The sequence below is a fragment of the Pseudoliparis swirei genome, chromosome 4 (assembly GCF_029220125.1).
Source record: "Pseudoliparis swirei isolate HS2019 ecotype Mariana Trench chromosome 4, NWPU_hadal_v1, whole genome shotgun sequence".
Taxonomy (NCBI): domain Eukaryota; kingdom Metazoa; phylum Chordata; class Actinopteri; order Perciformes; family Liparidae; genus Pseudoliparis; species Pseudoliparis swirei.
Window position 1 is genome coordinate 32,342,269 of NC_079391.1, and position 13,812 is coordinate 32,356,080.

The 13,812-nt window shown below is 45.1% G+C and overlaps 1 protein-coding gene across 2 annotated transcripts; it reads left to right on the forward strand.

Moving 5' to 3' along the window:
- The first annotated feature begins 341 nt into the window (after positions 1 to 341).
- cpeb1b (cytoplasmic polyadenylation element binding protein 1b) lies at positions 342 to 11,755 on the forward strand. 2 transcript variants are annotated; one of them, XM_056413159.1, is made up of 11 exons: positions 342 to 819; positions 1,026 to 1,262; positions 2,540 to 2,769; positions 3,019 to 3,271; positions 4,242 to 4,355; positions 5,220 to 5,324; positions 5,963 to 6,099; positions 6,685 to 6,883; positions 8,953 to 9,047; positions 9,299 to 9,379; positions 10,264 to 11,755. In XM_056413159.1, exons 1-11 carry the CDS (start codon positions 789 to 791, stop codon positions 10,372 to 10,374), a joined length of 1,593 nt encoding a protein of 530 aa, XP_056269134.1. In that variant the 5' UTR covers positions 342 to 788; the 3' UTR covers positions 10,375 to 11,755. The 2 variants fall into 2 exon arrangements, with proteins under 2 accessions (XP_056269134.1, XP_056269135.1); XM_056413160.1 differs by having other exon boundaries at positions 343 to 819; positions 5,220 to 5,309.
- Positions 11,756 to 13,812: the final 2,057 nt, after the last annotated feature.

The window sequence follows — 13,812 nt, forward strand, 5'->3', positions numbered from 1 at the left end:
ATGCTGCATCGGCCTCTTCTGCAGCATTGCAGCACTTTGAAGAGCTTTTGGGGTTTTCTTTTTTTTAAGAGTGAGATTTGACGTTATTTTGCTTGCGTCGGCACTTTTCTAATGTCTGAATATAAAGGTTTTTTTGTATTTTTTTTTTTAAACTGCAGCACATTTCTCTGGTCCTGCAAGTTCAAAGTGAATCTTGTATCTGAGCTAAACTTTCGGTGTGCGGCTCGTGTTGCTGAATCAGGGCTGCAGCTGGATGTGTTCCAGGCTGTGGTGGAGGATGAGGAGGAGGAGGGGGAGGAGGAGGATGAGGAGGATGAGGAGGATGAGGGGGAGGAGGTACACAAACCGCTCGGTCAACATCCGGCCGCTCCACCGAGAGGCTCCGTCTGTCCAACTATCAGAATCCGATTTAGCAAGTTATTTAAATGCCTCTTTGAGCTGAAGTTCTTTTCTCTTTTTTCTTTTCTTGCTGAGTCATTTGCTCCCATGCCTCCGGAGCTCAGCCCCTAGCCTCCTTCCCTCCTCCCCCCTCAGTCAGCTGGCTTAGGAAACGAGGCGCGGCGGCAGCAGCAGCTGTGGCTGCCGTCTTCACACCGAGTCCAGAGACCAGGCGGCAGCTCTTCTACCGACAAGCTAATAGCTCCCGACAGGAATTTATCAGTAAAGTTGTTAGGCAAGGAAGCGGGGAGGGTGTGTGTGTGGAGCTGATGTCATTAGCAGGGGTGTGTGAGTGCATCAGCAGCCATGTCACATGCTGCTCGGTGGGTCAGTGATGCGGACGGAGATGCATGGCAGTTGCACCGGGAACAGAGGCAGCAGGTTAGCTCCCCCGTCAGCTGGTGAAGGGGGGGGGGGGGATCGGAAGTTTTATTTTTTCACGAGATTCACTTGGTGTGGCGAGTCTCTCCCTGACTTTCTCAATGCAGCGCAGACTGAAACAATACTTGCTATAATTTTTTTAACACCCTCTCTTTTTGTGCTTCTTGTTTTTGTGAATCTCTGACCTGGATCTTGGGATTGAAAAGAGTCGGAGCTCGCCGCGGTGGGCAGCAGGAGGAGGATGCTCTTCCCCAACTGCGGCGGCGTTGGCGGCATCGTGCCCGGCTCCCAGGAGATACCGTCATCCAGGGGCCCGGCGGGCGTCGCAGACCTGGGCCTCGGCCTCCAGTCCCTCCGGCTGTCGGGCTGGGACCGGCCCTGGAGCAGCCAGGACACGGACCCTCACAGCTCGCCCTCGCAGGTCCACACCAGCTCGCCGTCCAGTGAGTACCCACGACGTGCTGCACGCCACGCTGGCCCAGAGTTCAGCTGAAGGCCGTTTCCCCTCGTAGTTCAGAGCCGACGTCATGATGAGCTGGTTTGTAATGTGCGTTGCTTGGTTATTAACTGTGTGTGTGGGCTCTAGCGTCAATGGGGAGGAGGATGATGTGGCACTTTCTGCTTTGCTGCATTTCTAGCAGGAGGCACAAAAAGAACACGCTTCACTGAAGCAGATTTCATGTAAACAAGAGAACTTAAAGCAGTCAACGGGTTTTTGTTGTTGTTGTTGGTAGATTTTGCTTAAGATTCTCTGAATATTTAAAATACCTGTTGCTCTGAACTGCAGGAAACGTGCAAAGAGCCGGACTCGCGGTCCCAGTTCGTCTCTTAACGCTCGTGGATCCTGAGAGGAGCTTCGTGGGCTTAATGAGACTCGTCGCCCTCGTTTTATCCGTCTGAACTGACCCGTGTAACTTTATTCAGCTTCTCTTTTTTAATTTTTCCGGCTCTGTCCCAGTTTGGGACGGGGCCCTGAACGCAGCCTTCAACTCGACGTCACAGCCTCGTGTTCGGCTGTCGGCTCACTTTCACTTTGTCATCTGAGGGAAGCGGCCGGCGTTACTGCGAGGAGACGAGCATTTAAAAAGTGAACCAGCCGGCAGCCAGCGAGAACATCAAGTCTCCTCGTGCATGCAAATTCAGTGTGTGTGTGGGGGGGGCGGGGGCTTGACTTTGCAGCCTTTGAGTTCCCTCAGATCAATGTGTTCTTGAGACTCGGCACAAACCCAAATGTTCTTCACGTGGCTCTTTGGTGGGAACCTGTGGCTTTAAAGATTCACACTATGGGAACTGCAACAATGTATCAACGTGGTGACGTCATGGTGGTGATGTCATCGCCTCTATCTGGACTGGTTGTGTGTAACTTTAATAGAAGGATTATTTCTCAGATGGGAATATCTTCTGATTTCTTGACTGAGGTCATTTTAATATCTGGACAAAAATTGAGAAATAATCTGCAGATTAATCCACAAACAAAGTCACACATCAAACCTTTAAACGACTGAACCGGCTTCTCCTTCCCCTCGTGCGCACTCGCTTGTTTCCTCCTTCCTCCATTCTCCCTCTTCTTCCTTGTTTCTGCCTCTTCTTCCTCCTTGTTCTTGCATCTTCGTGATTCCATAAATAATCAGTGGCTTTATTTAAAAATGATTAATCAAACGAAAAGTTCTCACCCCTCCAAACCGTCTGAAACATCGTCTGACGGCCTCCTCTTCCTCAGTGCTGGGCATCCTGAACAGCCCCTTCAGCAGCATCCTGGGGAAGCCCCCCGGCTACCTGCCCCCCGAGTCCCTGAGCATGACGGCCGACTTCCTGGAGAAGTTCCCCAGCATGGCGCGCATGGCGAGCCGCCTGGACTCCAGCTCCTTCCTGGACTCTCGCTCCAGCAGCCCGGAGGACTCTGAGACCAGCGGCTTCAGCTCGGGGTCCGACCACCTCTGTGACATGCTGGTGAGACCCAGCGCCTCCTTGTTCGCCTCTCTCCTTCTCTTTTTTTTCTCCTCTCTCCCTCTTGTTCACCGCTCCTCCTCCTCTTTCCATCTCCTTCTTCTCTCACTCTTGTTCTCCTCTCCTCCCTCCTCCAGAAGTCCTGATTCCTCCCAACTCGTGACTACCGTCTGTGATGCCGCAACTCACCACGATGTTGTTTTTATTCACGTTGTTGTGCGTCTCACTGACAGAAGTTGTTGTTTCTCTCAGTCGACTCTGCGTATCTCCCCCCCGCTGCCGTACCTGGCCTCCAGCATGCAGAAGGACCTGCTCCGCCTGGGCTCCCGTCTGGACCCTCAGGACTCCAGCTCCTCCATGACTCCGCCCTCCAGCGCCAGCCCCACCTCCAGCGTGTCCCGCCGCTGGCGCAGCGCCTCCCCGTGGCCCGGCTCGGAGATGCTCGACCAATCGGACGACACGTTCAGCATCGAGCGGGAGGCTCGCCTGCACCGGCAGGCTGCAGGTACGACTCGCCTGGCTTCATCACTGATGCGTTCAGGCGCAGTGAGAACCAGTTGGCTGCAGGTACGACTCGCCTGGCTTCATCACTGTGATGCGTTCAGGCGCAGTGAGAACCAGTTGGCTGCAGGTACGACTCGCCTGGCTTCATCACTGATGCGTTCAGGCGCAGTGAGAACCAGTTGGCTGCAGGTACGACTCGCCTGGCTTCATCACTGTGATGCGTTCAGGCGCAGTGAGAACCAGTTGGCTGCAGGTACGACTCGCCTGGCTTCATCACTGTGATGCGTTCAGGCGCAGTGAGAACCAGTTGGCTGCAGGTACGACTCGCCTGGCTTCAACACTGTGATGCGTTCAGGCGCAGTGAGAACCAGTTGGCTGCAGGTACGACTCGCCTGGTCATCCACTAGTTAACAGGAGAGCTGGTGACTTTTTATTTTTTAGACCTTTATTTAACCCATGAGGTTAGAAAAGAACTGACTGTGACTTGGACAAGACAAGTTAGAAGACCTTATGATGCCTTCAGGCGCCGCTCAGTGAAAACGAGTGTTGGCTGAAGGTAAATTTAACGCTGTCGTGCTGCGTTTAAACGTTATCTTGCAAATGTTTTTGGTGATTAACTTAAATAAATCCAGTTGTTGGATGTTTTCACAGCAACATAAAAACATAGGAGATGAATTATGGGCCGTTTACTCTAAGCAGCTTATAAAGTATTAAAACTAACCGCCATGCTTTGATCATAAATAAAAATACTCTCAATCAAAACTCTATAAATGACTATTGCATAATAAAATGATTTGTATTTGCTCTCCATAGTGTGGGTCCTTGTAGCTGCTATAATGAAACTTGACAAAGTGATAATTTTTTCCAATGTGGATAATCGATCAGCGATTTTAAATGTAGAAGAAAAAAAATTTGATCGTGGATTTAAATTCTATTTGCGCATTAAGATGTCTTCTTCCTCCCCTCGTCAGCTGTGAACGAGGCCACGTTCACCTGGAGCGGTCAGCTGCCTCCCCGGAACAACAAGGACCCGCTGTACTCCTGCAAGGTGTTCCTCGGGGGCGTTCCCTGGGACATCACGGAAGGTAACGAGCAACGCGAAGACGAGCGTGAGAACCACGACGAGGCGCTTTAATGAAATAAAGAAGCGCATTGAGGCAGCAGATGTGGGTCCAGCTGCACGTCTCCGGTCACATGACTCGCTGCTGCAGTAACGCCGCAGGTCATTCTGTTGAGTCACATTATGTTCCCTCTTGAGCAGCGCTGCGCTTTTACTCTTGTATGCCGGGGCTTTTATTGTGAAGGAGGATGAGAACACATGAAGCTGTAGATGTGGTGCAGGGAGTGATGGAGGCGTTGCAGTCTGACGTAGCAACTCGTAATCCTCGGTTTCAGTACCTAAATCTGCTCTTGACTAGGATTTTTTTTTTTATGGTATCGCGATACTAAGACGGGACACCAACTGTCGTGATGTGAGCTGAATGCTTCAGACGGGCTGTCGGCTCACTTAATTTAGCATCTTGCATTCAGGTTTTTCGCCTTTTTTGTCACTTTGAAAGTAATTTAAGCACTTTATTGTCCGCTTCACATTAACGGGAAGTAAACCTCATGTACAGAAATATAAAAATGTTTAATCTTATTTAAAAGGTTATTGGAAAGTTAACAACCTTTCATTTTATTGTCGCTTGGCAGAAATTAAACCTGCTGTCAAATGGAAATCCTTAACTTGTATCTTATTTATAATTTATTTCTTGTATATATCTATTATATATATATATTGATGTAAAATATTATATATATATATAATAAATTATATATATATAAATAAATGTTGTGCCAGTTAAGTGATTTCTAGGTTCTCTTATGTCTCGATGACCTGTGACCTTTAAACCATATCTCTAATCACTTGTAGGCTGCCGGTCATTAAACGCTGGTTGTGCTTCTTTCAGCCGGTCTCATCAACACCTTCAGCGGCTACGGCCCTCTGACGGTGGAGTGGCCCGGTAAGGATGGGAAGCACCCCCGCTGCCCTCCCAAAGGTAATGTGGCCAAAGGTAAAGACGAGCTGGTAGGCTACCTCATTTTTAATTACTCACGGTTTCTAGGGTGGCACGGTGGTGAGCACGGTGGTGAGGCGGCCTCGAGAGCGACGCCGTGGCTTTACGTGGAAACACTTTAAATGCACTTAAAACACCTTAATTTAAACTAACACCTTAAATTAAGTTAACAACACTTTAAATGAAGCTAAACACTTTAATGAAGCGTACAGCTTGGTGGCGGCACGTGGCTCAGATGTTTAATGTCGGGTGTTTTGTGTTTCTGGAGTTGACGTGTCGTCTCTTAACTGCCTTGTGTTGCGTCGTCTTCATCGTTGTGACGTAGTTATTAATAATATTCTAACCGTCTGCCAGGCGTACGATACAATCTATTTTTATTAAAGAAAATTATATTTAGCTGCAAATATTAGTATTTATATTTAGTTGTCAAATATTAAATTCTCATAATAAATATATCACTGAAAAGTTGATTGATTTCAGCTTCGTAGATGTGATTTATTTTCTGGTTTTATTAACGTTAAACGTTTTGGACCAAATGAGACGTTTGAGGGAAACGATAATATTCTCCCCTTGGACTAGTTGAGAGAATATAATAATAAGTCCGCTGAAGGTTGAGCGTGCGCCGTGTGCCTCAGGCTACGTCTACCTGGTGTTCGAGAACGAGAAGTCGGTGCGAGCGCTGCTCCACGCCTGCTCTCAGGACCCGTTCCACCCTGAAGACAACCGGGAGTACTACTTCAAGATGTCCAGCCGCCGCATGCGCTGCAAGGACGTGAGTTCACCGATAAGTGAATACAGGGGGGGGGGGGGGGGTATATATCACTACTGGCTGAGTTAACGGTTCATTTTTTTTTACATTTCAGATGGAAATATGACACTTTAACTTTTACGCTCTTTATTTTAGAAATTGAAGATTTATTTTTGTTCCATTCCAGCAGCTCATGATGTTCAATGTTTTCTGTGAAAATAACAAAGTGCAGCTGGATCTAAGCGTTATTTGATGATTACAAGTCGATTTATCAACATTTCATGGTTCAAACTGAGCATCTGAATTATTTAAATGTTTTGTTTATAGACTGTTTGGTCACTGGTGAAGTTTATTATCAATAATCTTAATAATAATTCAGAAAAATAGACTTAACTTGACAAAATAAACAAGTAAAATCCTACTTTCACATTGATGCACGAGAGACATTTAAATAAATATGTATAGTTTTTAAACATGTTTTTCTGATTATACTCTGATTAAACATGCTAACCTTTGACCTTTAACTTGTCCAGAGTATTTGACGGGCTAGTTGATTTTAAATGAGTTGATCTGCACATCAGATGTTCCTCAACTTGAATCCCCCCCCAGGTGCAGGTGATCCCCTGGGTGATCTCCGACAGTAACTACGTGCGCTGCCCGGCTCAGCGTCTGGACCCCAGCAAGACGGTGTTCGTGGGCGCGCTGCACGGCATGCTGAACGCCGAGGCGCTCGCCAGCATCATGAACGACCTGTTCGGGGGCGTCATGTACGCCGGCATCGACACGGACAAGCACAAGTACCCCATCGGTGAGCCGGGGGCCCGGGGCCCTCTAGAGCGGGTGGTCAAACTCGTGGGCCACATCGGCGTCATGGCCGCCCCTTAAAGGGCTGGTGTAACTGAAACGTTTAAACTACCCCCAAACATATTGTTAAATAACGCTTTGCATTTGATTATTTCTTTGAGTGTAGAAATATTTTACATAAGAACATTTCTCTAATATTAAAACATAAATCCATTTAATTTGAAACCTTCAAAATAAAAGCACAGGATATTTTAGTATAAACTACTGCTGAACATGGTGTTGAATAACTCATTGCATTTGATTGTTTTGTTTGAGTAGAGAAATGTTCTTATGTACAATAGTTCTACAATATTATAACTAGGGATGGGCACGTTAACGCGTTAATCTTGCGTTAACGCATCAATTAATTAACGCTGACAATTATTTTATCACGCGTTAACGCAGGTTTTATTTATTTTATTATTGTAAAAGTTTGTTGCTCACAGGCTTTTATTTTGTAAAAGTCTGCTACGGATTGCTGCGGAACCGGAAAAAAAGTCTTCTCAACAAATGACGGCAGGTATGAGATGCCCTCAAGACACACATCACACGGAGAATACACGAGCTTTATGAAAAGGAGAGGACTGCAAAAGCGACAGCTTCACAACGTGCTGTTGCTCTCATGGGGACGACTGGACATCGGGGGACCAGACGTCCTCTTTCCCCGGACATGTCCTGCTTTTGAGACCTAAAAAATGCGTCCGGCAGGGATTCCAAAAATGTCGGGATTTTGCTTCGTCGGATATTTGTGTTTCTCTGGGTTTTCATAAACTAGTATTTACCCCTTACACGTTTTGGAAATGGTATCTCCCTTACGGTCCACCTTCTTGCGTGAGCTGACAGAATAGAGAGCAGTCATTGGTCGACCGATCTCAGGGTTGCCAGATACACGATAATTATCCTCCAAATACAACCATTTTGAGCCTTTGGTACGATACTTCACCATCTCCAATCTGGCAACACGGAGCACCTTGCCGCCTCCACTCGTTCATTGTTGTTTGTGCGGCATGCTATACACTATAACCAGCATCGCCGCTCCCATAGCGCACTACGCGCTGTGCGGAGGGCACAAAGTCCTGAGGGGGCTCCACAGAATAGGCAACTAAAAAATCCTCAGTTATAATAATTATAATGCCGATATTATTTCAGTCTAGAAATATTAGGCACCTTTTAGGCATGTATATCACAAAACAGGCAGAACAAGAGAGATGTTTAATCTCAGCCCCCCCCCCCCCCGAGACGAAGTGTCCTCTTTTTCACAAACTCAAATCTGGTCACCCTACTGGACATCACTCGGTCACCACAATGACCTCGAAGTTACTGTGCATTATATTGATGAGAAGTGGGCGCTGCATTCACATGCCCTGACTGTGATGAAAACAGAGGAGACATTCTGCTGACACTTTTCTGAAGTTGCACAGCAGTGGAATGTGTCAAATAAAGTCACCACACTGAGCAGATAGAGCACCAAATATGATCGCTGCTGCGAGACGACTGCCTTTGATCATGTCCCCTGCTTCACAGTCTCCAGCGCTCTGTCACAGTGTCTCTGCATAACTGGCGTTTGACAATGTCCTGACAGATTTTATGGCACTTTAGTTCATTTGGCAGTACATTTAAAATAAGTGTCAAGTTCTAGGCATTGACAAACTGCACTGAAAGTGTTTTCTGATGTCTCACTCTAACAGGGACAACACATGTTATGGCACTTTCATCCATATGGCAGAACATTTAAAATAGAAGTGCGCTATACACTACTTTTGAATTAATTATGGCTTTTGCGTATACAAATGCGATTAAAAATTGCAATCGTTGCCCAGCCCTAATTATAACCTAAATCCATTTTACTTGAAAATTTCAAAATAAAAGCACAGGATATTTGTCTTAAATTTCTTAATAAAAATGTGCTATTTTCTTTCAAGCCACCAGAGGGCCACAAATGACTTGGCGGGCCTTGTGTTTGACACCTGTGCTCTAGAAGAACCCTGCAGAACGGTTCTCTGACCCCCCCCCCCCCCCCCTCTCTGTCTTCAGGCTCTGGACGCGTCACGTTTAACAACCAGCGCAGTTACCTGAAGGCCGTGTGCGCCGCGTTCGTGGAGATCAAAACCCCCAAGTTTACAAAGAAGGTGAGGAGAGGCTTTCTACTTAAAGGGACAGTGCATCATTTAAGGGAGTCTGTTGGCAGCAACAAAACCGACTTGGGGTAGTAATCCAGATTTATAATCTCCTCAAAATGAGGATTATGTTTGATAGGGTCTGTTTATATCTACATAGCTGGTTTCTACAGTGGCCCTGAAGGGACAAACCAGAGACTCAAACCTCAATTCTGAGCACCAACGTCTTTCAGAGGAATAAAAGAAATCCTTTCATCCCTCAGGTCCAGATCGACCCGTACCTGGAGGACTCCATGTGTCAAGTCTGCCTCCGTCAGCCCGGACCGTTCTTCTGCAGAGACCAGGTCGCCGTCTTGAGCTCGTTTTTATTTTTAATTATTATCCGGAGAACAAAATGCTTAGTTTGTTCCTTAATATTTACCAAAACCCTGTTTATCTATTTCTAGGAAGCCTCTTTTAACTGCTGCAATGTGAACATATTTTTATAAAGCATAGAACATAGATTAGAAGTGTTAAGAATCTGAAATTATGCTTAAATAGAAAGTAATTAAATAAAACTAATTCGATCACTCTAAAATTAATAATAATTAGCTCTTGTTGCATTAATCTCTTAAATCTAATTGATAATAAACCCTTATTTTAATTAGATTTTAGAGTTTAATGCAACAGCAAACGCGACTCAAAGCAAATTATTCTCAAAGTTAATCAACTTTTGAATGACGCGTTTAGTATTTATTGATTACAACCTGAACGATTGATCGTGAAGCCTGTCGGATTTCAGTGTTACCGTTGCTGCGTTTCCAACAATGTTAGAACTGAATAAACAACCAGTTATAATTTTGCGAACTTATCTTCTTGGATCTACTTTTTAGAAAGTTCATTCACAATGGACCTCATTTAGAGTTTGTAGTTTTATCTTTATGGATAAAGCAGCCATTTAAATCATAACTCTGTTTAGTGCATTTTATTTATAACACGTGTAAAATACTTTGTAAATGAGACTAAATACATTTAGGGGGAATTACAGGCTTATTTTTATCTAAACAAATGAACTATGCTAGAATTTTATATTGAATGTTATCGGACAAGGAGGAACGTTCAGGCGCCCTCATGTGGCTCAAATGTGTACTGCGTGTCAGAAAGTTGACTGAAATGTGTAGAATAGAATAAATTATTGAAATTACACCCAAAATGTCTCTTTTTCCCTCTCTCACACACACACACACAGGCCTGCTTCAAGTACTACTGCCGCTCCTGCTGGCACTGGCAGCACTCCATGGACATCCTGAGCAACCACCGGCCGCTCATGCGCAACCAGAAGAACCGCGACTCCAGCTAGAGCGGCGCCCCGAGGAGCGCTCTGCCGGGCCGGAGAGAAGACGAGTCGGGCGCTGCGAGGTCGCCGCCGCCGCCACGGAGGGAGCACGTGTGCCAGATGTCCCTCGGCACGGGGGCCACCGCGGCACTGCACCGGGTGGTGGGGGGGATGATATCACTAGAGAGAAATGTTCACTTTTTTGCACTTGCTACATTTTTGCTGTTCAGTGGCTCTGCACAGTGAGCTTGTTGGAGGAGGGGGGGGGGCGAGGTGCCCTTCACACTTATGCATTTTTTTTTTTTTCAGAAGGAAAGATGGCGTCCGCCGACGGTTAAAGAAGTGGATGAAAATTACTTATTCTTTTTTTTTTTTTTTTTTTTTTTTTGCATAGTGGAGAGCAATCATACAAGTCTCATTGCCATTCGTTGGCAAATGCCAAACAGTGCCTTTAAACTTTTATTTCCCCCCCCTGTTAGCGCTCACCCCCCCACCCCCACTTGGCGTCTAGTTTTTTTTTTTTTTTTTTTTTTTTTTTTTGTCCTTTGCGAGCCAACTGGCGTTTCTTACTTTTTTGGGAGCTGACGTCGAGCTTCATTTAAACCAAACCAGTCGCATTTCAGACATTTTTACGCAGTTTTTTACTAATTTGTACACAAACGGTTTTAAGTCATGTCATGAACATTTTGAACAGAATTCTACCCGGCGGCTGTTTTTTGGGGGTAAAATAAACTCACCCCCTTTTATATTTTGGTCATTTATCATCTGTAGCTTTATATTTTTTTTTCTCTTTTTAATTTGCCCTCCCAAAATTTCAACTGTATGGGCAACACCACACGGTGGAACTTTAACTTGCTTGGTTGGTCCAGTTCTATAAAATGTAATGCGACAGTGGTACCGCCGGGCTGCCGTCACCGTGGAGACAGAGATGAGCATCTGATTGTAACGGGTTGTTGTTGTAGGTTTATTGCACTTTTTAATTTGCACGTGTGGAGAGGTGGCAGTGGTTTTTAATCACCTTTGTGCATCAGCAGGGGGCGGAGCCTAAAGTTAAGACCAGCTGCTTGTTCCCTGTTGACTGTAAGAACTTGTAAGACATGATAAATGTAATCTATCCAGAGCTTGAGTAGACCCCCCCCCCCCTAAAGTAAACTACCCCACGCTTTCTTATCCCATTTTGCCTTCCAGTTGGACATTAATGCATAACAATAATATTAATAAGCTGTGTGCCAAAGACCCAGAGTCTTTTCTTTATTGGTTTCGTCGTGCTGAGCTTGTTGTCTCTTTTCGGCCCGGCTGCTTTTTAGAGTTTTGAAGTCTACCTCATTGTGGTCTGCCAAGTTTGCTGCTACTTACAGTTGTGGAGTTTGTTCAGATTGGGCACAATAAAGGTGTTGAAGCATTACGCCACGCGTCTGTGATTACTGTCATGCAACTGGTGAACACTACGTAGATTATATATGTACACACTAGTTTAAATGTATTACTGTGTGTATATATAGATATAATATATACAATGTATATATTAAATGTTATATTTATACATATTATATATGTATTTATATTATACGTATATATAATACATGTACATATTATATACACATATGTATTAGTGTATATTATAATTATTATATAAATCCATGTATATAAATCCATGTCCTTTTGAGTTCGTCTCATGGGGTCATCGGACCCTATGAGACGGCATAGATCTGCCTGATGGATCGTCTGGGTCGTGGAATTCCTGCTACCAACTACACCACTGCCCTTTTTAGACTCCGCCCACTCCTCTCTACCTCCATCTGCCTGATGGATCGTGGAGGTCTCCGTCGTGGAATATGCCGACTACCAACTATTCATCCACTCTGTCATATTCATTGTGTTGATACTGTGTTTTATTTTGTGTAATGATTCCTTCTGGTCACATTACATCTATTGTTCTGTCCATCCTGGAGAGGGATCCTCCTGTTCTCTCCTGAAGGGTTCTTCCTTTTTCCCCGTGAAGGGTTGTTTTGGAGTTTTTCCTGCTCCGATGTGAGGTCAAAGGTCAGGGATGTCTGTGTACAGATTATAAAGCACTGAGGCAAATTTGTGAAATTGGGCTATACAAATAAACTGAATTGAATATATCATATATACATATGTAATATATACACTACCGTTCAAAAGTTTGGGATCACTTAGAAATGTCCTTATTTTTCAAAGAAAAGCACTGTTTTTTCAATAAAGATAACATTAATCAAAAATACACACTATTCATTGTTAATGTGGTAAATGACTATTCTAGGTGGAAACGTCTGGTTTCTAATGAAATATCTCCAGAGGTGTATAGAGGCCCATTTCCATCAACTATCACTCCAGTGTTCTGATGGTACATTGTGTTTGCTAATCGCCTTAGAAGACTAATGGATGATTAGAAAACCCTTGTGCAATTATGTTAGCACAGCTGAAAACAGTTATGCTGGAGATATAAGCTATACAACTGGCCTTCCTTTGAGCTAGTTGATTATCTGGAGCATCACATTTGTGGGTTCGATAACTCTCAAAATGGCCAGAAAAAAAGAACTTTCATGTGAAACTCGCCAGTCTATTCTTGTTCTTTGAAATGAAGGCTATTCCATGCGAGAAATTGCAAAGAAACTGAAAATGTCCTACAGCGGTGTGTACTACTCCCTTCAGAGAACAGCACAAACGGGCTCTAACCAGAGCAGAAAGAGAAGTGGGAGGCCCCGGTGCACAACTCAGCTTGAAGACAAGTACATTAGAGTCTCTAGTTTGAGAAATAGACGCCTCACAGGTCCTCAACTGGCAGCTTCTTTAAATGGTACCCGCAAAACGCCAGTGTCAACGCCGACAGTGAAGAGGCGACTCCGGGATGCTGGCCTTCTAGGCAGAGTGGCAAAGAAAAAGCCATATCTGAGACTGGCCAATCAAAAGAAAAGATTGGTATGGGCAAAAGAACACAGGCATTGGACAGAGGAAGATTGGAAAAGGTGTTATGGACAGATGAATCCAAGTTTGAGGTGTTTGGATCACACAGAAGAACATTTGTGAGACGCAGAACAGGTGAAAAGATGCTGGAAGAGTGCCTGACACCATCTGTCAAGCATGGTGGAGGTCATGTGATGGTCTGGGGCTGCTTTGGTGCTGGGAAAGTGGGAGATTTGTACCAGGTAAAAGGGATTTTAAATAAGGAAGGCTATCACTCCATTTTGCAACGCCATGCCATACCCTGTGGGCAGCGCTTGATTGGAGCCAATTTCCTCCTCCAACAGGACAATGACCCAAAGCACACCTCCACATTGTGCAAGAACTATTGAGGGAAGAAGCAGCTGGTCTGCTGTCTGTAATGGAGTGGCCAGTCACCAGATCTCAACCATTGAGCTGTTGTGGGAGCAGCTTGACCGTATGGTCCTCAAGAAGTGCCCATCAAGCCAATCCAACTTGTGGAGGTGCTTCAGGAAG

Coding starts and splice junctions, on each gene's coding strand:
- cpeb1b (XM_056413159.1), top strand. CDS start 789: ATGGCAGTTGCACCGGGAACAGAGGCAGCAG. Junction 1,263..2,539: donor CCACACCAGCTCGCCGTCCA/GTGAGTACCCAC, acceptor CCTCTTCCTCAG/TGCTGGGCATCCTGAACAGC. Junction 2,770..3,018: donor ACCACCTCTGTGACATGCTG/GTGAGACCCAGC, acceptor TGTTTCTCTCAG/TCGACTCTGCGTATCTCCCC.